We start from the raw sequence: 22,384 nt of genomic DNA on the forward strand, positions 1-22,384 counted from the left end.
CTACTCCCTCGGGGAGAGTCCCACATTCTCCCTACTCTATGGAAAAGACATTTCTTCTCAATTCCCCTTTGGATTTATTAATGACTGTCACAATGTGATGGGCCCAAGTTCTGGTTTCTCCCTCCACAGGAAGTGTTCTTCCTTTGTCTGCTCGATCAAAGCTTTTTGAAATTTTAAAGACTTTGATTGGGTATCAGATCTCGATTAGGTCACCAGATCTCAATTAGTTCACCAGATCTTTGGAGTCTTCACGTCCTCCCCGTGTGTGCGTGGGTTTCCTCCGGGTGCTCTGGTTTCCTCCCAGAGTCCAAAGATGTGCGGGTTAGGTGGATTGGCCATGCTAAATTGCCCGTAGTGTCCTAATAAAAGTAAGGTTAAGGGGGGGGGTTGTTGGGTTACGGGTATAGGGTGGATACGTGGGTTTGAGTAGGGTGATCATGGCTCGGCACACCATTGAGGGCCGAAGGGCCTGTTCTGTGCTGTACTGTTCTATGTTCTATGTTCTATCTCGTTTAGGTCACCAGATCTCGATTAGGTCATCAGTTCTCGATTCGGCCACCAGACCTTGATTAGGTTACCAGATCTTGATTGGGTCACCAGATCTTGATTAGGCCACCAGGTCTCGATTAGGTCACCAGATCTTGATTGGGTCACCAGATCTTGATTAGGCCACCAGGTCTCGATTAGGTCACCAGATCTTGATTGGGTCACCAGATCTTGATTAGGTCACCAGATCTCAATTAGGTCACCAGATCTTGATTAGGTCACCAGATCTTGATTAGGTCACCAGATCTCAATTAGGTCACCAGATCTTGATTAGGTCACCAGATCTTGATTAGGTCGCCAGATCTTGATTAGGTCACCAGATTTTGATTAGGTCACCAGATCTCGAATAGGCTGCCCCATTGGCCTTCCTCGTACAAGGGAAAAATGACCCGGCCTGTCAATCCTTTCCTGGTATATTTACCCACACATTTCTGAGATCATTCTTGTAAATATTCTCTACACCCTCTCCAGTATCTCATTATCCTCTTAACAAAAGGGTCACCAGAAGCACACACTGCACCCTCATGGTTCTCCGACCAAGGCTCGTTGCGGGCTCAGGATGACTTTCTAATTCTTCAAAAAACCCACACATGATGGATAAGGATGACCTTAATTTTCAACACTCTCAGGATTGAAGGGTTAGTGTGTGCTTCATTGGGTAAGATAGATGCTTTGGGCCTACTTCCCTTGACTGGATCCCAACTTTAAAACCATTCTCCCTTGGGTGAACGGCGATGATGTGAGGAAAAGCAGGGAAGTTTGATGCGGAGGGTAGGGGCGCTGAGGGACTGAGCTCACATGTGGCAGGGAGGGGGTTAAAGGGTGTGGGTGTTGATTTTGGCAGCGAATGTCTTTGTGCATGCAGTGATTTCAGGGATGGATGGAGAAAGGGAGAGAGGGAGATCAGCGAGCTTTGCACCGGTTGAACAAGGATCCTTTCTTCAGACCACAAACAAGGACCAACAGCAGAATTATGGCTGACTTTCCTAATATCAGAACATACAAGAGCAAGGGGTGTCCAGGGGATTCTGAAACAAGAGAGATAATCGGAGATTATTATGGCTCAGCGTGATCAAACATAACTCCCTGACATTTGTAAATCTCTGCAAATGGACAAATCTCCCTTGACTCAAATCAAAATTTTCCATCTGTGAGGGTCGGTTAGAAACACTGCCTGCTCATCAAACCCAGAAAGGAAGAATGAGGGCGAATGTGCTTCCGACACACAATGGTTAAACAGGCACACACAGATGTACGCAATCCTTCATTACTGTCTGTGACATTGCAGGGCCCTTCAGTCCTGATATTCCAAAAGCGCAGCATTCCCTCGGAACTGCCCGCTAACTGTGCAGAACTCCGTCAGAACTGCCCAGCAACCGTGCAGCACTTCCCCAGAACAGACCCTCTGACAGTGCAGCGCTCCCTCAGTACAACCCACAGACAGTGCAGCACTCCCTCAGTACTGACCCACTGATAGTGCAGCACTCCTTCAGTCCTGACCACTCAACAGTGCAGCACTCCCTCAGTGCAACCCACCAGCAGTGCAGCACTCGCTCAGTCCTGACCACTCAACAGTGCAGCACTCCCTCAGTCCTGACCACTCAACAGTGCAGCACTCCCTCAGTCCTGACCACTCAACAGTGCAGCACTTCCTCAGTGCTGACCTTCTGACCATGCAGCACTCCCTCAGTACTGATCCATTGACAGTGCAGCACTCCCTCAGTACAACCCTCTGACGGTGCAGCACTCCGTCAGTACTGACCCACCAACAGTGCAGCACTTCCTCAGTACAACCCACCAACAGTGCAGCACTCCCTCAGTATTGACCCTCTAACAGTGCAGCACTCCTTCAGTACTGATCCACCAACAGTGCAGCACTCCCTCAGTACTGATCCTCTGACAGTTCAGCACTCCCTCAGTACTGACCCCTCTGACAGTGCAGCACTCCCTCAGTACTGATCCTCTGACGGTGCAGCACTCTCTCAGTACTGACCCTCTGACAGTGCAGCACTCCCTCAGTATTGACCCTCTAACAGTGCAGCACTCCTTCAGTACTGATCCTCTGACAGTACAGCACTCCCTCAGTACTGACCCTCCGACAGTGCAGAACTCTCTCAGTGCTGGTCCTCTGACAGTGCAGCACTCCCTCAGTACTGACCCCCCCAACACTGCAGCACTCCCTCAGTACTGACCCCTCTGACAGTGCAGCACTCCCTCAATACTGATCCTCTGACAGTTCAGCACTGACTCAGCATTGACCCTCCGACAGTGCAGCACTCCCTCAGTACTGACCCTCTGACAGTGCAGCACTCCCTCAGTACTGACCCCCCCAACACTGCAGCACTCCCTCAGTACTGAACCTCTGACAGTGCAGCACTCCCCCAGTACTGAGCCTCTGACAGTGCAGCACTCCCTCAGGACTGACCCTCTGACAGTGCAGGACTCCCTCAATACTGATCCTCTGACAGTTCAGTAATGACTCAGCATTGACCCTCCGACAGTGCAGCACTCCCTCAGTACTGATCCTCTGACAGTGCAGCATTCCCTCAGTACTGACACTCTGACAGTGCAGATATCCCTCAGTACTGACCCTCTGACAGTGCAGCATTCCCTCAGGACTGACCACCTGACAGTGCAGCACTCCCTCAGTACTGTCCCTCTGACAGTGCAGCTCTCCCTCAGTACTGACCCTCTAACAGTGCAGCACTCCTTCAGTACTGATCCTCTGACAGTTCAGCACTCCCTCAGTACTGACCCCTCTGACAGTGCAGCACTCACTCAGTACTGATCCTCTGACGGTGCAGCACTCTCTCAGTACTGACCCTCTGACAGTGCAGCACTCCCTCAGTATTGACCCTCTAACAGTGCAGCACTCCTTCAGTACTGATCCTCTGACAGTACAGCACTCCCTCAGTACTGACCCTCCGACAGTGCAGAACTCTCTCAGTACTAGTCCTCTGACAGTGCAGCACTCCCTCAGTACTGACCCCCCCCCCCCAACACTGCAGCACTCCCTCAGTACTGATCCTCTGACAGTGCAGCATTCCCTCAGTACTGACCCTCTGACAATGCAGCTCTCCCTCAGTACTGACCCTCTGACAGTGCAGCACTCCCTCAGTATTGACCCTCTAACAGTGCAGCACTCCTTCAGTACTGATCCTCTGACAGTTCAGCACTCCCTCAGTACTGACCCCTCTGACAGTTCAGCACTCCCTCAGTACTGACCCCTCTGACAGTGCAGCACTCCCTCAGTACTGATCCTCTGACGGTGCAGCACTCTCTCAGTACTGAGCCTCTGACAGTGCAGCACTCCCTCAGTACTGACCCTCCGACAGTGCGGAACTCTCTCAGTACTAGTCCTCTGACAGTGCAGCACTCCCTCAGTACTGACCCTCTGACAGTGCAGATATCCCTCAGTACTGACCCTCCGACAGTGCAGCACTCCCTCAGTATTGACCCTCTGACAGTGCAGCACTCCCTCAGTACTGACCCTCTGACAGTGCAGCACTCCCTCAGTACTGACCCTCTGACTGTGCAGCACTCCCTCAGTACTGACCCTCTGACAGTGCAGCACTCCCTCAGTACATACCCTCTGACAGTGCAGCACTCCCTCAGGACTGACCACCTGACAGTGCAGCACTCCCTCAGTACTGACCCTCTGACAGTGCAGCCCTCCCTCAGTACTGACCCTCTGACAGTGCAGATATCCCTCAGTACTGACCCTCTGACAGTGCAGCATTCCCTCAGGACTGACCACCTGACAGTGCAGCACTCCCTCAGTACTGACCCTCTGACAGTGCAGCACTCCCTCAGTACATACCCTCTGACAGTGCAGCACTCCCTCAGGACTGACCACCTGACAGTGCAGCACTCCCTCAGTACTGACCCTCTGACAGTGCAGCCCTCCCTCAGTACTGACCCTCTGACAGTGCAGATATCCCTCAGTACTGACCCTCTGACAGTGCAGCATTCCCTCAGGACTGACCACCTGACAGTGCAGCACTCCCTCAGTACTGTCCCTCTGACAGTGCAGCTCTCCCTCAGTACTGACCCTCTAACAGTGCAGCACTCCTTCAGTACTGATCCTCTGACAGTTCAGCACTCCCTCAGTACTGACCCCTCTGACAGTGCAGCACTCACTCAGTACTGATCCTCTGACGGTGCAGCATTCTCTCAGTACTGACCCTCTGACAGTGCAGCACTCCCTCAGTATTGACCCTCTAACAGTGCAGCACTCCTTCAGTACTGATCCTCTGACAGTACAGCACTCCCTCAGTACTGACCCTCCGACAGTGCAGAACTCTCTCAGTACTAGTCCTCTGACAGTGCAGCACTCCCTCAGTACTGACCCCCCCCAACACTGCAGCACTCCCTCAGTACTGATCCTCTGACAGTGCAGCATTCCCTCAGTACTGACCCTCTGACAATGCAGCTCTCCCTCAGTACTGACCCTCTGACAGTGCAGCACTCCCTCAGTATTGACCCTCTAACAGTGCAGCACTCCTTCAGTACTGATCCTCTGACAGTACAGCACTCCCTCAGTACTGACCCTCCGACAGTGCAGAACTCTCTCAGTACTAGTCCTCTGACAGTGCAGCACTCCCTCAGTACTGAACCCCCCCAACACTGCAGCACTCCCTCAGTACTGATCCTCTGACAGTGCAGCATTCCCTCAGTACTGACCCTCTGACAATGCAGCTCTCCCTCAGTACTGACCCTCTGACAGTGCAGCACTCCCTCAGTATTGACCCTCTAACAGTGCAGCACTCCTTCAGTACTGATCCTCTGACAGTACAGCACTCCCTCAGTACTGACCCTCCGACAGTGCAGAACTCTCTCAGTACTAGTCCTCTGACAGTGCAGCACTCCCTCAGTACTGACCCCCCCCCCCCCCCCAACACTGCAGCACTCCCTCAGTACTGATCCTCTGACAGTGCAGCACTCCCTCAGTATTGACCCTCTAACAGTGCAGCACTCCTTCAGTACTGATCCTCTGACAGTTCAGCACTCCCTCAGTACTGACCCCTCTGACAGTGCAGCACTCCCTCAGTACTGATCCTCTGACGGTGCAGCACTCTCTCAGTACTGAGCCTCTGACAGTGCAGCACTCCCTCAGTACTGACCCTCCGACAGTGTGGAACTCTCTCAGTACTAGTCCTCTGACAGTGCAGCACTCCCTCAGTACTGACCCTCTGACAGTGCAGCACTCCCTCAGTACTGACCCTCTGACAGTGCAGCACTCCCTCAGTATTGACCCTCCGACAGTGCAGCACTCCCTCAGTACTGACCCTCTGACAGTGCAGCACTCCCTCAGTATTGACCCTCTGACAGTGCAGCACTCCCTCAGTACTGACCCTCTGACAGTGCAGCACTCCCTCAGTACTGACCCTCTGACAGTGCAGCCCTCCCTCAGTACTGACCCTCTGACTGTGCAGCACTCCCTCAGTACTGACCCTCTGACAGTGCAATGCTCCCTCAGTACTGACCCCCCCAACACTGCAGCACTCCCTCAGTACTGATCCTCTGACAGTGCAGCATTCCCTCAGTACTGACCCTCTGACAATGCAGCTCTCCCTCAGTACTGACCCTCTGACAGTGCAGCACTCCCTCAGTATTGACCCTCTAACAGTGCAGCACTCCTTCAGTACTGATCCTCTGACAGTACAGCACTCCCTCAGTACTGACCCTCCGACAGTGCAGAACTCTCTCAGTACTAGTCCTCTGACAGTGCAGCACTCCCTCAGTACTGACCCCCCCCCCCAACACTGCAGCACTCCCTCAGTACTGATCCTCTGACAGTGCAGCATTCCCTCAGTACTGACCCTCTGACAATGCAGCTCTCCCTCAGTACTGACCCTCTGACAGTGCAGCACTCCCTCAGTATTGACCCTCTAACAGTGCAGCACTCCTTCAGTACTGATCCTCTGACAGTTCAGCACTCCCTCAGTACTGACCCCTCTGACAGTGCAGCACTCCCTCAGTACTGATCCTCTGACGGTGCAGCACTCTCTCAGTACTGAGCCTCTGACAGTGCAGCACTCCCTCAGTACTGACCCTCCGACAGTGCGGAACCCTCTCAGTACTAGTCCTCTGACAGTGCAGCACTCCCTCAGTACTGACCCTCTGACAGTGCAGATATCCCTCAGTACTGACCCTCCGACAGTGCAGCACTCCCTCAGTATTGACCCTCTGACAGTGCAGCACTCCCTCAGTACTGACCCTCTGACAGTGCAGCACTCCCTCAGTATTGACCCTCTGACAGTGCAGCACTCCCTCAGTACTGACCCTCTGACTGTGCAGCACTCCCTCAGTACTGACCCTCTGACAGTGCAGCACTCCCTCAGTACATACCCTCTGACAGTGCAGCACTCCCTCAGGACTGACCACCTGACAGTGCAGCACTCCCTCAGTACTGACCCTCTGACAGTGCAGCACTCCCTCAGTACTGACCCTCTGACAGTGCAGCCCTCCCTCAGTACTGACCCTCTGACTGTGCAGCACTCCCTCAGTACTGACCCTCTGACAGTGCAGTGCTCCCTCAGTACTGACCCTCTGACAGTGCAGCACTCCCTCAGGACTGACCACCTGACAGTGCAGCACTCCCTCAGTACTGACCCTCTGACAGTGCAGCACTCCCTCAGTACTGACCCCCTGACAGTGCAGCACTCCCTCAGTACTGACCCTCTGACAGTGCAGTGCTCTGGGATGTGGGTCATTTCTGGCTGCGGCTCAGCATTTATTTCCCACCCCTTATTGTCCCTTGAGAAGATGGTGGATGAGCTGCTTTCCGGTAATGCAGCAATCCCATATGGTGTAGGCACTCCCACAGTGCTGTTAGGGACGGGGTTCCAGGTTTGTGACGCTGGAAAAGTAGGACCAGGTTTTGAGAGTGGACTCAAACTGGTGACCTGGTGACTCAGATTGGAAAGGCCGAGGGTTAAAGCCAGTGGGTCGGAGCTCTGACCTAACCCAGTGGGGAGGGTGGGAGAATGGGACACTTACCGCGCACCACTGTGTGCTTACTCTTGTCGATGATGCCGCCGGAGATGTGCTTCAACATACAGATGTAGTTGAGATTCATGCTGAGGCAACACAAAGGCAGTGGAAGCTGGCTTTCCAATGTCTCTGAGCCGTCGCCGGTGGGTTTGACCAACCGCGTCTCGTTCTCCTGCCTGACCACCTCACCATTTCTCAGCCAGTCTATCCGGACGAGGTTCCCGTCCAGAACCTGCGTCCCACAGGAGATGTAGCGTTGCCGCGGAGCGTCAGACGAGGAGTTGGGAGGAGTCAGGACCAGAGGTTCTGTGGAAGGGAGAGCGGGTGGTGGTTAGTGGTCTGGTCGAGGGATTGGCTTTGACAAGGACGTCCATCTGTATAGCGGCGAGAGAAACAAGGAACAGGGGGAGGCCATTCAGCCCCTCCAGCCTGATGTCCCATCCAATATGATCGCCACTGATCCCCTGCCCCGAAGCCTTACTTTTCCTCCCTTTACTGGAATACTTTACTGCATATTCAAAATATTTTGTACAAGAGTAAAAGAACAGGTCATGCAGCTGCAGACTGTTTAGAACTTCAGTGTACATGAGTCGCTCCTCTCTGGCTTCTCCCTATTTAGAAGTATTGGCGAAAGTCTGATTTCAGGCTATGACATGACGCCGGCATGGGTACGGTGACATTTTACGACCGAACATTCAGTGCAAACCAGCCTCGGATCCTCCGTTTGGCTGAGGGCTAGCAAGCAGGCAGTGTAGAGCACCCAGCTTCAGCTGCCGATATGGCCGGAGAATTGCTGGATCCATGGCCGCGCGTGCGCACGGCAGCGGCCAAACCGTGCAACATGGCGCCGGCTGCGCGCAGACCCGGCCTGCCAAATAGTGCCCCACCTTTGGATGGCTCACAACCCCCGGACCACCCCCCAACAGTGCCCTCAGCCCCTACCAAATCCTCCCTGCCCGCGGATCGGCTTTCCCACAACTGTGGCGGCGCCATTGGACTGAGTCCGCAGCAGCTACACCGAGTTCCCGACAAATAATAGCATGAGAGACACACGCCATCGGGAACTTGGCCGGTCGGGGGCAGACCAATGGGGGGAGGGCCTCAGCCAGCATCCTGAGGCCGTCGCTACGGCGTACTCCGTATTCGGTGCGAACGTTGATTCTCCGGCCGATTGCCGAACGCGATTTTGCCGCCGCATTTGAGCCTTATTCTGAATTCTCCCTCTGTATACCCGAAGAGGCGTCAGAATGTGGCGACTAGGGGCTATGCAGTGTTAATGCAAGCCTACTTGTGACAATAATATAGATTATTATTATCCTTTTTGAAATAATCCTACGGTCAACTGAAGGGATTGAATGAAGAAAGAGAGCATATTCACCAATATCGGGTTGTCCCATTCGGAATTTAACAAATTGGGGCTTGTGCTGATAACGTTCTCGCAGAGGGGACGGGGTTAACAAATTTTGGGTATCTTGCCCAGGGACTGAATAAGACGCACGTACCGTGGACAAAGAGCCTTGTCCCCGGCCCTTCCTTGGTGAAGGTCTGTTCTCCTACCAGGAATGAGATGTAACAGTAATATGTCTCTGTGTCCTTCAATTGAAGGGGGCGGATTTGGAATGTGGTGTTGACGCTCCCGCTGTATTTACTGAACTTCACCCGGTTTTGGTAGCGAGGGGGAGGTGCGGGGTGGATTACTGTGGGGTTTTTGCCTTCTTTTATAGACCAGTAGACCACACTTCGGTAGACATCCTCGCCATCGGATGTGTAGCCGCAGTTCAGAAAGGCGGACTGTCCCTTTAATCCACTGACGAATGAGGGTTCCTGGACAACCACCAGATCACCATGGAGACAACCTGGGATAGGAAAACATGAGGAATTGTGGAATCAATGACAGAACAGCTCCCACACTTGCACACATTCACACACCAAACCTCACAAGGTCAAACTTTCATTGAGAGAGAGACAGTGACAGATAGGGAGCGAGGGAGGGACTGAGGGATAGATGGATGGATGGAGGGAGGGATGGATGGATGGAGGGAGGAATCGATGGATGGAGGGAGGAATGGATGGAGGGACGGATAGATTGGCGGGGGGAACGGATGGATGGAGGAAGGGATGGAAGGATGGACAGATTGTCGGATGGATGGATGGACGGACGGATGGAAAGACGGATAGATGAATGGAAGAGAGAGTGCTAGTAGGGTTGTCGGGGCGACACAAGGTTACAGAGTTGGGGAGTGTTGTAGGTTCTGCAGGAGATGATAGAGATAGGGAGGGTTGTAGGGTCTGGAGGAGGTTATAGATATAGGGAGGGCTGTAGGGGCTGGAGGAGGTTACAGAGATAGGGAGGGCAGTATGGGCTGGATGAGGTTACAGGGATAGGGAAGTGTGAACTGGAAAGGAAGATGATACAAAGATAGGGAGGGGTGTAGGGGCTGGAGGAGGTTGCAGAGATATGGAGGGTGGTAGAGTTTGGAGGAAGTTACAGAGATAGGCAGGGTTGTAGGGGCTGGAGAAAGTTACAGAGATAGGGAGGGTTGTAGGGGCTGGAGAAAGTTACAGAGATAGGGAGGGTTACAAGGATTGGAGGAAAGTACAGAGATCAGCGCAGTTGTAGGGGCTGGAGGAGATGACAGATATAGGGAGGTTTGTAAGGGTTACATAGATACATAGAAGATAGGAGCAGGAGGAGGCCTTTTGGCCCTTCGAGCCTGCTCTGCCATTCATCACAATCATGGCTGATCATCCAACTCAATAGCCTAATCCTGCTTTCTCCCCCTAGTCTTTGATCCCATTCTCCCCAAGTGAAATATCCAGCTGCCTCTTGAATAAATTCAAAGTTTTAGCATCAACTATTTCCTGTGGTAATGAATTCCACAGGCTCACCACTCTTTGTGTGAAGAAGTGTCTCCTTATCTCTGTCGAAATGGTTACCCATAATCCTCAGGCTGTCACCCCTGGTTCTGGACACACCTTTCATTGGTAACATCTTCCCTGTCTCGTCCTGTTCGAATTTTATAAGTCTCTATGAGATCCCCCCTAATTCTTCTGAACTCCAGCAAGAACAATCCCAACCTTGTCAATCTCTCCGCATATGACAGTCCCGCCATCCCTGGAATCAGTCTGGTAAACCTTCGCTGCACTCCCTCGAGAGCAAGAACATCCTTCTTCAGAGAAGGAGACCAATGCTGCACACAATACTCCAAGTGTGGCCTCACCAAGGCCCTGTACAATTGCAGCAACACATCCCTGTTTCTATACTCAAAATCTCTTGCAATGAAGGCCAACATACCATTAGCCTTCTTTACCACCTGCATGCTTACCTTCAGCGAATGGTGCACAAGGACACCCAGGTCCCATTGCACACTCCCCTCTCCTAATTTACAACCATTCAGGTAGTAATCTGCCTTCCTGTTTTTGCTTCCAAATGAATAACTTATCCAAATTATACTGCATCTGCCATTGATTTGCCCACTCGCCCAACCTGTCCAGATCTTGCTGTAGGATCCCTGCATCCACGTCACAATTCACCCTCCCACCTAATTTGGTATCATCTGCAAACTTTGAGATGTTACATTTTGTTCTCTCACCCAAATCATTAATGTATATTGTGAATAGCTGGGGTCCCAGCACCGATCCCTGTGGTACCCCACTGGTTACTGCCTGCCAATTTGAAAAGGCCCCATTAATCTCTACTCTTTGTTTCCTCTCTGCCAACCAGTTTTCTATCCACCTCAATATATGTCCCCCAATTCCATGTGCTTTAATTTTGCATAATATTCTCTTATGCGGGACTTTGACAAACGCCTTCTTAAAGTCCAAATATACTACATAGACTGGCTCCCCCTTGTCGACTGTACTGGTTACCTCTTCAAAGAATTCCAACAGATTTGTCAAGCATGATTTTCCCTTCATAAATCTATGCTGACTCTGACTGATCCTGCCACTGCTTTCTAAATGTTCAGCTATAAAGTCCTTGATAATGGATTCAAGCATTTTCCCCACTACTGATGCTAGGCTTGCTGGTCTATAATTCCCTGCTTTCTCTCTGCCTTCCTTTTTGAATATTGGAGTGATGTGAGCTGCCCTCCAATCTGCAGGGACAGTTCCAGAGTCTATAGAATCCTGGAAGATGACCACCAATGCATCCACTATTTCCAGAGCCATCTCCTTAAACACTCTGGGATGCAGATTCTCAGGCGCTGGGGATTTATCCACCTTTGATCCCATCAGTTTTCCCAGCACCATTTCTCTACTAATGTTGATCTCCCTCAGTTCTTCCATCTCACTAAACCTTTCATTCTCCAACATTTCTGGGATCTGATTTGTGTCCTCATTTGTGAAGACAAAACCAAAGTATGTATTCAATTACTCAGCCATTTCTTTGTCCCCTATTGTGCAATTCGGGGCAGCACAGCGGCATTGTGGATAGCACAATTGCTTCACAGCTCCAGGGTCCCAGGTTCGATTCCGGCTTGGGTCACTATCTGTGTGGAGTATGCACATCCTCCCCGTGTGTGCGTGAGTTTCCTCCGGGTGCTCCGGTTTCCTCCCACAGTCCAAAGATGTGCAGGTTAGGTGGATTGGCCATGATAAATTGCCCTTAGTGTCTAAAATTGCCCTTAGTGTTGGGTGGGGTTACTGGGTTATGGGGATAGGGTGGAGGTGTTGACCTTGGGTAGGGTGTTCTTTCCAAGAGCCGGTGCAGACTCGATGGGCCGAATGGCCTCCTTCTGCACTGTAAATTCTATGATAATCCCCTGTTTCTGTCTGCAGGGGGCCTACATTTCTCTTTACCAAACTCTTTCTCTTCACATATCTGTAGAAACTCTTAGTGTCAGTCTTTATGTTCCCTGCAAGCTTCCTTTCGTACTGTACTTTCCCCTTCTTAATCAATCCCTTCGTCCTTCTTTGCTGAATTCTAAACTGCCCCCAATCCTCAGACCTATTATTTTTCTTGGCCAATCTGGACGCTTCTTCCTTGGATCGGATACTATTTCTAATTTCCTTTGTAAGCCATGGATTGGCCCTCTTACCCCCTTTGCTTTTGTGCCAGACAGGAATGAACAGTTGTAGTTCCCCCATGTGTTCCTTGAATGTTTGCCATTGTCTATCCACTGTCATCCCTTTAAGTAACTCTCCCCAATCTATCAAGGCCAACGCATGCCTCAGATCCTCATAGTTCCCTTTCTTAAGATTCAGCACCCTCGTCTCTGAATCAACTACTTCATTCTCCATCTTGATAAAAAATTCTATCATGTTATGGTCGCCCATCCCCAGATTGGCAATGATTCCCTTCTCATTACACAGTACCCAGTCTAAGATGAGGCTCTCTCGTTGGTTCCCCCACATATTGGTCAAGAAAACCATCCCGTATACACTCCAGGAATTCCTCCTCTATGGCATTGTAGCTAATTTGATTTGCCCAATCTATGTGAAGATTAAAATCACCCATGATCACCGATATTCCCTTATTACATGCATCACTAATTTCTTGTTTAATGCCATTCCCAACCTCACCAGTGCAGTTTGGGGGTCTATATATGACACCCACTAATGTATTTTGTCCCTTGGTATTTCTCAACTCTACCCATACAGATTCCACATTGTCAGAGCTAATATCCTTTCTCACTATTGTGTTAATTTCCTCTTTACCCAGCAGTGCTACACCACCACCTTTTCTTTTATGCCTGTCCTTCCTAAATACTGAGAACCCTGGGACATTCAGTTCCCATCCCTGTTCACCCTGCAGCCATGTCTCCGTAATCCCAATTATATCATACCCATTTATATCTATCTGCACGATTAGTTCATCCACTTTATTGCAAATGCTCCGTGCATTAAGGCGCAGAGCCTTTAAGTTTGTCTTTTTCACAATGTTTGTCTTGCTCCCAATATTTTTCTCATTCGCCCTGTTTTAATTTTGTCCTTGGTTTCTCCATCTATCACTTTTCTTCTTCACTTTTCTATCTTTTGCTTTTGTCCTTGTTCCCTCTTTCTCTGACGCCTTGTGTAGGTCCCCATCTCCCTGGCATTTTAGTTTAAACCCTCCCCAACCGCTCTAACAAATAGGACATCAGTTCCAGTCCTGCCCAGGTGTAACCTGTCCAGTTTGTACAGGTCCCACCTCCCCCAGAACCGGTCCCAATGCCCCAGGAATCTGAAACCCTCCCCCTGACACCAACTCTTCAGCCCTGTATTCATCTTATATATGCTGTCATTTCTGCTCTGACTAGCACATGGCACCGGTAATAATCCTGAGATCATGACCTTTGAGGTCCGATTTCTTAACGTCCGTCCCAGCTCCCTGTATTCTGCCTTTAAGACCTCATCCCTTTTTTTACCTATGTTGTTTGTACCGATGTGTACCATGACCACTGGCTGTTCACCCTCCCCCTCCAGAATGTCCTGTACCCGCTCCAAGACATCCTTGACCCTAGCACCAGGGAGGCAACATACCATCCTGGAGTCTCGTTTGCAGCCACAGAAACACCTGTCTATTCCCCTTACAATTGAATCCCCCATAACTATTGCAATGTCACACTTATCACCCCTCCCCTCTGCAACAGAACCAACCGTAGTGCCACGAGTTTGGCTGTTGCTGTTTTCCCCTGAGAGGCCATTCCCCTCAACAGTATCCAAAACGGTATATCTGTTCTGCAGGGGAATGGTCACAGGAGATTCCTGCACTACCTGCCTCGCTCTCTTGCTCTGTCTGGTGGTCAACCATTCCCTTCCTGCCTGCGGGGTCTGAGCCTGCGGTGTGACCACCTCTCTATACGTGTAATCCACGATACTCTCCAACTCGGGGAAATGCTTCACAGTGTCTCCATCCGCCGCTCTAGCTCTGAAACTCAAGCTTCCAGGAGCTGTAACTGGAGACACTTCCTGCACACATGCTGACAGTGGGGACTGGAATTGTCCCCAGCCTGCCCCATGGAGCAAGAGGAGGAGACAATGCCTTGGAGCTGTCCTGCCATGAATTATTACTTTAAATTAAACCTTTAAAATTAAACTTTAGAAAGATGTTTTGTGGCAGATTAAATCCAATCCCCGTATACCATTTAATTAGATTTTTTTTTTAAACTGAGTATTTATCCCTCTTGATCTGACAACAAATTAAAAATTGTTATTTAATTGAAATTTAAAAAGTTATTTAAATCAAATTAAAAATAGTAATTTAAATCAACCTAAAATAGTTATTTAACTCAAATTTAAAATGTTTAAAATAGTAATTCAAATCAACTTAAAAATGGTAATCTAAGTCAAATCAAAACTAGTATTTAAATCAGTAACTCCAGATATTCAAATTTAGTCCAGTCTGCCTTTCAGCCAATCAGGTCACAGTTTCGTGTGATGTCACATTGGAGGAGGTTACAGAGATAGGGGGGGTTTAGAGGTTGGAGTTGGTTACCGAGATAGGGAGGAGTCTAGGGTCTGGGGGAGGTGACAGTGATAGGGATGGTTTTGGGGCTGGAGGAGGTTACAAAATAGGTAGTGTTGTAGGGACTGGAGGAAGTTATAGTGATAGGGAGGGCTGTGGGGGCTGGAGGAGTTTACAGAAATAGGGAGTAAGGGGCAGGCACACCAGGTCAGCATTTATCACCCATTCCTAATTTCCCCTTGAGAAGGTGGTGGATGAACTGCCTTCTTAAACCACTGCAGTCTCATGTGATGTATGTACACCCATAGTGCTGTTGGAGACGGACTGCCAGGATTTTGACCCAGCGACAGTGAAGGAACAGCCTCTGTATTTCCAAGTCAGGATGATAATGGGTATTATCATCAGGTATCTGCTGCCCTTTTTCTTCTGGGTGGTAGAGGTTGTGGGTTTGGAAGGTGCTGCCTAAGGAGCCTTGGTGAGTTCCTGCAGTGCATCTAATTGATGGTCCACACGGCTGTCACTGTTGATGGTGGAGAGAGTGAATGTTTAGGTGGTTGTACAGCCTCAGCACAATGGGAGCTGTTCTGCTCTGGCTTCTGTCTGTGACAATTCCACTCCTCTTGGGCAAGATGCCATTATTAAGGGCCAGTACATTCAACAACTTACAAATACAGTAAGTAACAAACAGTTATTACCCAAGAGGTTCCACGCATCTTTATACAGTTCAGTGGAATGAAAAAGTAACATTTGCGCCACACAAGTGCCAGGCAATGACCACCTCCTACGAGAGAGGATCTAACCACCGTCTCTTGACATTCAATGGCATTACCATCGCTGAATCCCCCACAATCAACATCCTGGGGGTTACCATTAACCACAAACTGAATTGGACGCAGCCACTGTGGCGACAAGTGCAGGTTAGAGGCTGGGTAGAGGCTTCAGCGAGTAACTCACTTCCTGACCCCCCCAAAACCTGTCCACCATCTACATAAGAACATAAGAACATAAGAACTAGGAGCAGGAGTAGGCCATCTGGCCCCTCGAGCCTGCTCCGCCATTCAATTAGATCATGGCTGATCTTTTGTGGACTCAGCTCCACTTTCCGGCCCGAACACCATAACCCTTAATCCCTTTATTCTTCAAAAACTATCTATCTTTACCTTAAAAACATGTAATGAAGGAGCCTCAACTGCTTCACTGGGCAAGGAATTCCATAGATTCACAACCCTTTGGGTGAAGAAGTTCCTCCTAAACTCAGTTCTAAATCTACTTCCCCTTATTTTGAGGCTATGCCCCCTAGTTCTGCTGTCACCCGCCAGTGGAAACAACCTGCCCGCATCTATCCTATCTATTCCCTTCATAATTTTAAATGTTTCTATAAGATCCCCCCTCATCCTTCTAAATTCCAACGAGTACAGTCCCAGTCTACTCAACCTCTCCTCATAATCCAACCCCTTCAGCTCTGGGATTAACCTAGTGAATCTCCTCTGCACACCCTCCAGCGCCAGTACGTCCTTTCTCAAGTAAGGAGACCAAAACTGAACACAATACTCCAGGTGTGGCTGCACTAACACCTTATACAATTGCAACATAACCTCCCTAGTCTTAAACTCCATCCCTCTAGCAATGAAGGACAAAATTCCATTTGCCTTCTTAATCACCTGTTGCACTTGTAAACCAACCTTCTGTGACTCAAGTTAGGAGTGATGGAATGCTCTCTACTTGCCTGGACGAGTGTAGCTCCAACAACACTCACTTAGCTCGACACCATCAGGACAAAGCAGCCCCGCTTGATCGACACCCTTTCCACAAACATTCACTCCCTCCACCACTGACGCACAGTGGCATCCGTGTGTACCTTCTACAAGGTGCAGGAACTCACTGAGGCTCCTTCGGCAGCACCTTCCAAACCCACGATCATTACCATCTAGATTCTAGAAGGACAAGAGCAGCAGATACCTGGGAACCCCACCACCTGGAGGTTCCCCTACAAGTCACTCACCACCCTGACTTGGAAATATATCGGCCGTTCCTTCACTGTTGCTGGGGCAAAATCCTAGAACTCCCTCCCCACCAGCACTGTGGGTGTACGTACACCACAGGGACTGCAGTGGTTCAAGAAGACAGCTCACCACCAACTTCTCGAGGAACAATTAGGAATGGGCAATAAATGCTAATGCCCACATCCCATAAATGAATTCTTAAAAATCTGACTGTGAAGCAAATATTTTCAGGATAATCTGAATGTATCAAACACATTTATAAAACAAAAACTCTGGGGTGGTACCAGCAGGGGAATTGTATCCAAGTCTGGGCTTGTTTTTTCATAGAATCCTTATAGCGCAGAAGAAGGCCATTCAGCCCATCAGCACCGACCCTCCGAAAGAGCACCCTACCTAGGTCTACTCTATCACCCAATCCCCGTAACCCCACCTGACCTGCACATCTTTGGACATGCGCTGCGGGAAGCTTTGAGAAGGATGCTGGAGCCTCGGAGTGGGTGCGGAGGAGGATTTACCGCAATGTTCCTGGGAATTTAGGGACTTTGTTTCACGCGGAAAGACTGGGAAAAGATTATATTCTCCTCAAAGCAGAGAAGGTTAAGGGGGAGATTGAATCGAGACGTTCAGAAACAGAAGGGGGTTTGAACAGAGTCAATGAGGAGAAAGTGTTTCACAGCGGCAGGAGGCTCGTTAACCAGAGGGGACACAGATTGAAGAGAATCGGGGAAAGAACCAGAGGGGGGTGGTGAATGAGGAGAATTTTTATTTCACACACAGCGAGTTGTGATCTGGAAGGTGTATCAAAGAAGCAAATCTGCGTGTTTCCCAACCGGAAACCCTGGATGAACAGGGATATCCACTGCTTGCTGAAGTCTAGGTCTGAGGCGTTCAAGTCAGGCGACCCTGACCTCTACAAGAAAGCCAGATATGAGCTAAAGAAATCCATCAAAGATGCCAAAAGACAGTATCGGACCAAGCTCGAGTCCCAGGCTAGCCACAGGGATCCCCGCCGTCTATGGCAAGGTCTGCAAGAAATAATGGGCTACAAGATGAAGGCATGTAAAATCGTCAGCTCCAATGCACCCCTCCCTGATGACCTCAAAGCATTCTATGCCCGCTTTGAGAAAGAGGTCAGCGAGAGCGAGCCCTCCACCCCAGAAGACGCGGATGAACTTGAATCTGAGATCACCACTGCAGACGTCAGAGCAGCTTTCTCGAAGGTCAACCCACGGAAAGCCACTGGCCCAGATGGGGTACCCGGATGAGCACTCAGGTCTTGCGCAGATCAGCTGGCGGGGGTATTCGCAGACATCTTCAACCTCTCTTTACAACAATCTGAGGTCCCTATCTGCTTTAAAAAGACGACCATCATCCCTGTACCAAAAAAGAAGTCAAGCAGCGTGTCTTAATGACTATCGTCCAGTGGTTCTGACATCCATCATCATGAAGTGCTTCAAAAGGTTAGTCATGGCACGAATCAACTCCAGCCTCCCGGATTGCCTTGATCCACTACAGTTCGCCTACCGCTGCAACAGGTCCACAGCAGGCGCCATCTCCATGGCCCTGCACTCAACCCTGGAACACCTAGATAACAAAGACAGCTATGTCAGACTCCTATTTATCGACTACAGCTCAGCCTTCAACACCATCATCCCTACGAAACTCATCTCCAAACTCCGGGGCCTTGGTCTCGGCTCCTCCCTCTGCAACTGGACCCTGAACTTTCTAACCCACAGGCCAAAATCAGTAAAGATAGGCAACAACACCTCCTCCACGATCATCCTCAACACCGGTGCCCCACAAGGCTGTGTCCTCAGCCCCCTGCTATACTCCTTATACACCTATGACTGTAGCCAAATTCCCTCCAACTCGATTTTCAAATTTGCTGATGACACCACAGTAGTGGGTCGGATTTCAAACAATGACGAGACAGAGTACAGGAATGAGATAGAGAATCTGGTGAACTGGTGTGACGACAATAATCTCTCCCTCAATGTCAACAAAATGAAGGAATGTAGTCCAGTCCATCACGCAAACAAGCCTCCCATCCATTGACTCTATCTATAATTCCCGCTGCCTCAGAAAGGCAGCCAGCATAATTAAGGACCCCACGCATCCCGGACATACTCTCTTCCACCTCCTTCCGTCAGGTAAAAAATACCAAAGTTTGAGGTCACGTAACAACCGACTCAAGAACAGTTTCTTCCCTACTGCCATCAGACTTTTGAATGGACCTATCTCGTATTAAGTTGATCTTTTCTCTACACCTTGCTATTACTGTAACATTATATTCTGCAGTCTCTCCTTTCTTCCTTATGTACGGTATGCATTGTCTGTATAGCATGCAAGAAACAATACTTCTCACTGTGTACTATACATGTGACAATAATAAATCAAATCAAATCAAGGTGCTGCCTGAAAGGGCAGTGGAAGCAGATTCAATAGGAACCCTTCAAAAGGGGCAATTGCAGAAATACTGGAAGGGGAAAATTTGCAAGATTATGGGTGGAAAGAGCAAGGGGGAGAGAGTGGGAACTAGGTTTTTCAAAGAACCGGCACAAAGACAATGGGCCGAATCGTCTCTTCCCTGATTGTATCACTCCAGGAGGCTATACCACAACTGAGAGATTATAACAATCAGGAAAGAATGAACAGGCTGTTGCTCTTTTCTCTTGAAAAGTGAAGGATGAGGGGGTGACCTGATCGAGGTATTTAAAATTTTGAAAGGGTTTCAATAGGATCAAAGGAGAGATGATGTTTCGACCAGAACTCGGGCCCAACGATATTCAACTGTCACGAATCAATCCAAGGGGAATTCTGGAGAAACATCCTTACCCAGAGAGTTGGAACAATGTGAAACTCACTCCCACACAGAATGGGATGAATGCGGGACTCGCTCTCACACAGAAAGGGGTGAATGTGGAAGTTGCTCTCACACAGAATGGGGTGAATGTGGAAGTTGCTCTCACACAGAATGGGGAGAATGTGGAAGTTGCTCTCACACAGAATGGGGTGAATGTGGGACTCGCTCGCACACAGAATGGGGTGAATGTGGGACTCGATCTCACACAGAATGGGGTGAATGTGGAAGTTGCTCTCACACAGAATGGGGTGAATGTGGAAGTTGCTCTCACACAGAATGGGGTGAATGTGGGACTCGCTCCCACACAGAATGGGGTGAATGTGAGACTCGCTCCTACACAAAATGGGGTGAATGTGGGACTCGATCTCACACAGAATGGAGTGAATGTGGAAGTTGCTCTCACACAGAATGGGGTGAATGTGGGACTCGCTCCCATACAGAATGGGGTGAATGCGGGACTCGCTCCTACACAAAATGGGTTGAATGTGGGACTCGATCTTACACAGAATGGGGTGAATGTGAGAATCGCTCCCACACAGAATGGGGTGAATGTGAGACTCGATCTCACACAGAATGGGGTGAATGATGTGAGGCTCGCTCTCACACAGAATGGGGTGAATGTGGGACTCGATCTCACACAGAATGGGGTGAATGTGAGACTCGCTCCCACTCAGAATGGGGTGAATGTGAGACTCGCTCTCACACAAAATGGGGTGAATGTGGGACTCGATCTCACACAGAATGGGGTGAATGTGAGACTTGCTCCCACACAGAATGGGGTGAATGTGGAACTCACTCCCACACAGAATGGGGTGAATGTGGGACTCGCTCCCACAGGGACTGGGGAAAATGCGGAACTCGCTGCTACAGGGAGTGGGGAGAATGTGAGACTCACTCCCACAGGGAGTGGGGAGAATATGGACTTGCTCCCATGAGGAGTGGGGAGAATGTGGGACTCACTCCCACAGGGAATGGGGAGAATGTGGGACTTGCTCCCACGGGGAGTGGGGAGAATGTGGGACTCGCTCTCATACAGAATGGGGTGAATGTGGGACTCGCTCTCACACAGAATGGGGTGAATGTGGGACTCGCTGCTACAGGGAGTGGAGAGAGTGTGGAACTCGCTCTCACAGGGAGTGGGGAGAATGTGGGACTCACTCCCACAGGGAGTGGGGAGAACATGGACTTGCTCCCATGAGGAGTGGGGAGAATGTGGGACTCACACCCACAGGGAATGGGGAGAATGTGGGACTTGCTCCCACGGGGAGTGGGGAGAATGTGGGACTCACTCCCACAGGGAGTGGTTGAGATGAATTATGTTGATGTATTTATGGGGGAAGCTGGATAAACATATGGGGGAGAGAGGAATAGAAGGATATGGTGATGGGGGATATGAGGGGGGCATGGAAGGACGCTTGGGTGGAACAGGAATAACAGCATGGAGCAGGTGGGCCAAATTGCCTAATTCTCTTTGCTGCAGACTCGATGCAGCTGAACTTTAACGATGGCAAAAGGTTTGTTTCCTGCTAAACTTTGTTGTGATGTCATGTTGTGTGTGGGTTTAATCCTGCCACAGGGTTTTTTGCTGCAGATTTCAATGTGGTTAAACTGCACAGGCTGTTTGAGAGGATCTTTCTCGTCAAACAATCACTCATTACTGACACAGAGAATAACAGAAACCAGGACCCCTTTCTGCCCTCTCGGGAGGATGTGAATCATCTCACAGTCACTATACTGAAGGAGAGCGGGAGGCATTCTCCCCGGATCCTGGGCCCAATATTTACCCCTCGACCAACATTGCTGAAAAAAACACTGATGATCTGGGGTCATTATCATATTGCTGCTTGTGGGATCTCGTGCTCGCACTGGCTGCTGTGTTTCCGACATCACAACAAGGACCATACTTCAGAGGAAAAAAAAATAATTGCCTGTGAAAACTTCGGGACTTCCTGTGGTCCCTAAATAGCCTTTGCTTTTCATTTTCACCATCTGCGTCTTTCTCTTTTACTCTCACTCTTGGTCACTATCTCTCTCTCTCTCTCTGTTTGTCGCTCTCTCTGCCTCTATCACGTGATTCCTCTCATTCTTTCTGCCTCTCTCTCTGTCTCTCTCTCTCCACTCTATTGCTTGCCAATCAAAGTCTGGAAGGGAGAATCATTGAATTGCAGAACCCAAGGATGCCGTTCAGCCCATCGGGTCTGTGCCGGTCCTCAGTGAGAGCCGTTCCATTTTCCCCACACCCCTTCCTTCTCCCCACAGCCTTGTAAACTTTTATACTCTGGCTGAATTTCCGATCCAGTTTCGAAAGCCTCGATCGACTCTGCCTCCTCCAGGAGGATTTCCTTGCCACGAGCAGCCTCGGCACGCACTGGAATAGAATCATGGAAGGTTCCGGATCATTTACCGATGAGAAAGAGGAGTAGCAGGAATATCTTCCGTGAGTTGCTGAAGTAGGTGATCTGTGGGAAAGGGGGGGGAAATTAAGTTGAGAGTTCAGTGGCTGAGATTGTTATCCCTGCCTGAAGACACAGTGATTAACCCACATCGGCCTCCAAGAGGAAAACCAACTCAGTAACGCAAACTAAATCA

At 49.9% G+C, this 22,384-nt stretch overlaps 1 protein-coding gene across 2 annotated transcripts in view; it reads right to left on the reverse strand.

Annotated features, from left to right (window-relative positions):
• Positions 1-22,384, reverse strand: part of LOC119974972 — a 46,918-nt gene that overhangs the window by 9,251 nt on the left and 15,283 nt on the right. The window contains exons 2-5 of one of the 2 annotated variants that reach the window (XM_038814374.1): positions 22,200-22,254; positions 9,045-9,398; positions 7,549-7,848; positions 448-1,574 (exon numbers count right to left, since the gene is read on the reverse strand). In XM_038814374.1, coding sequence (XP_038670302.1) covers positions 1,450-1,574; positions 7,549-7,848; positions 9,045-9,398; positions 22,200-22,254 — 834 coding nt within the window. In that variant the 3' untranslated portion in view covers positions 448-1,449. Of the gene's footprint in view, positions 1-447; positions 1,575-7,548; positions 7,849-9,044; positions 9,399-22,199; positions 22,255-22,384 lie in introns of those variants that run through there. The other variant, XM_038814375.1, reaches the window with a different exon arrangement.

This window comes from Scyliorhinus canicula, chromosome 12 (genome assembly GCF_902713615.1).
Source record: "Scyliorhinus canicula chromosome 12, sScyCan1.1, whole genome shotgun sequence".
NCBI lineage: Eukaryota > Metazoa > Chordata > Chondrichthyes > Carcharhiniformes > Scyliorhinidae > Scyliorhinus > Scyliorhinus canicula.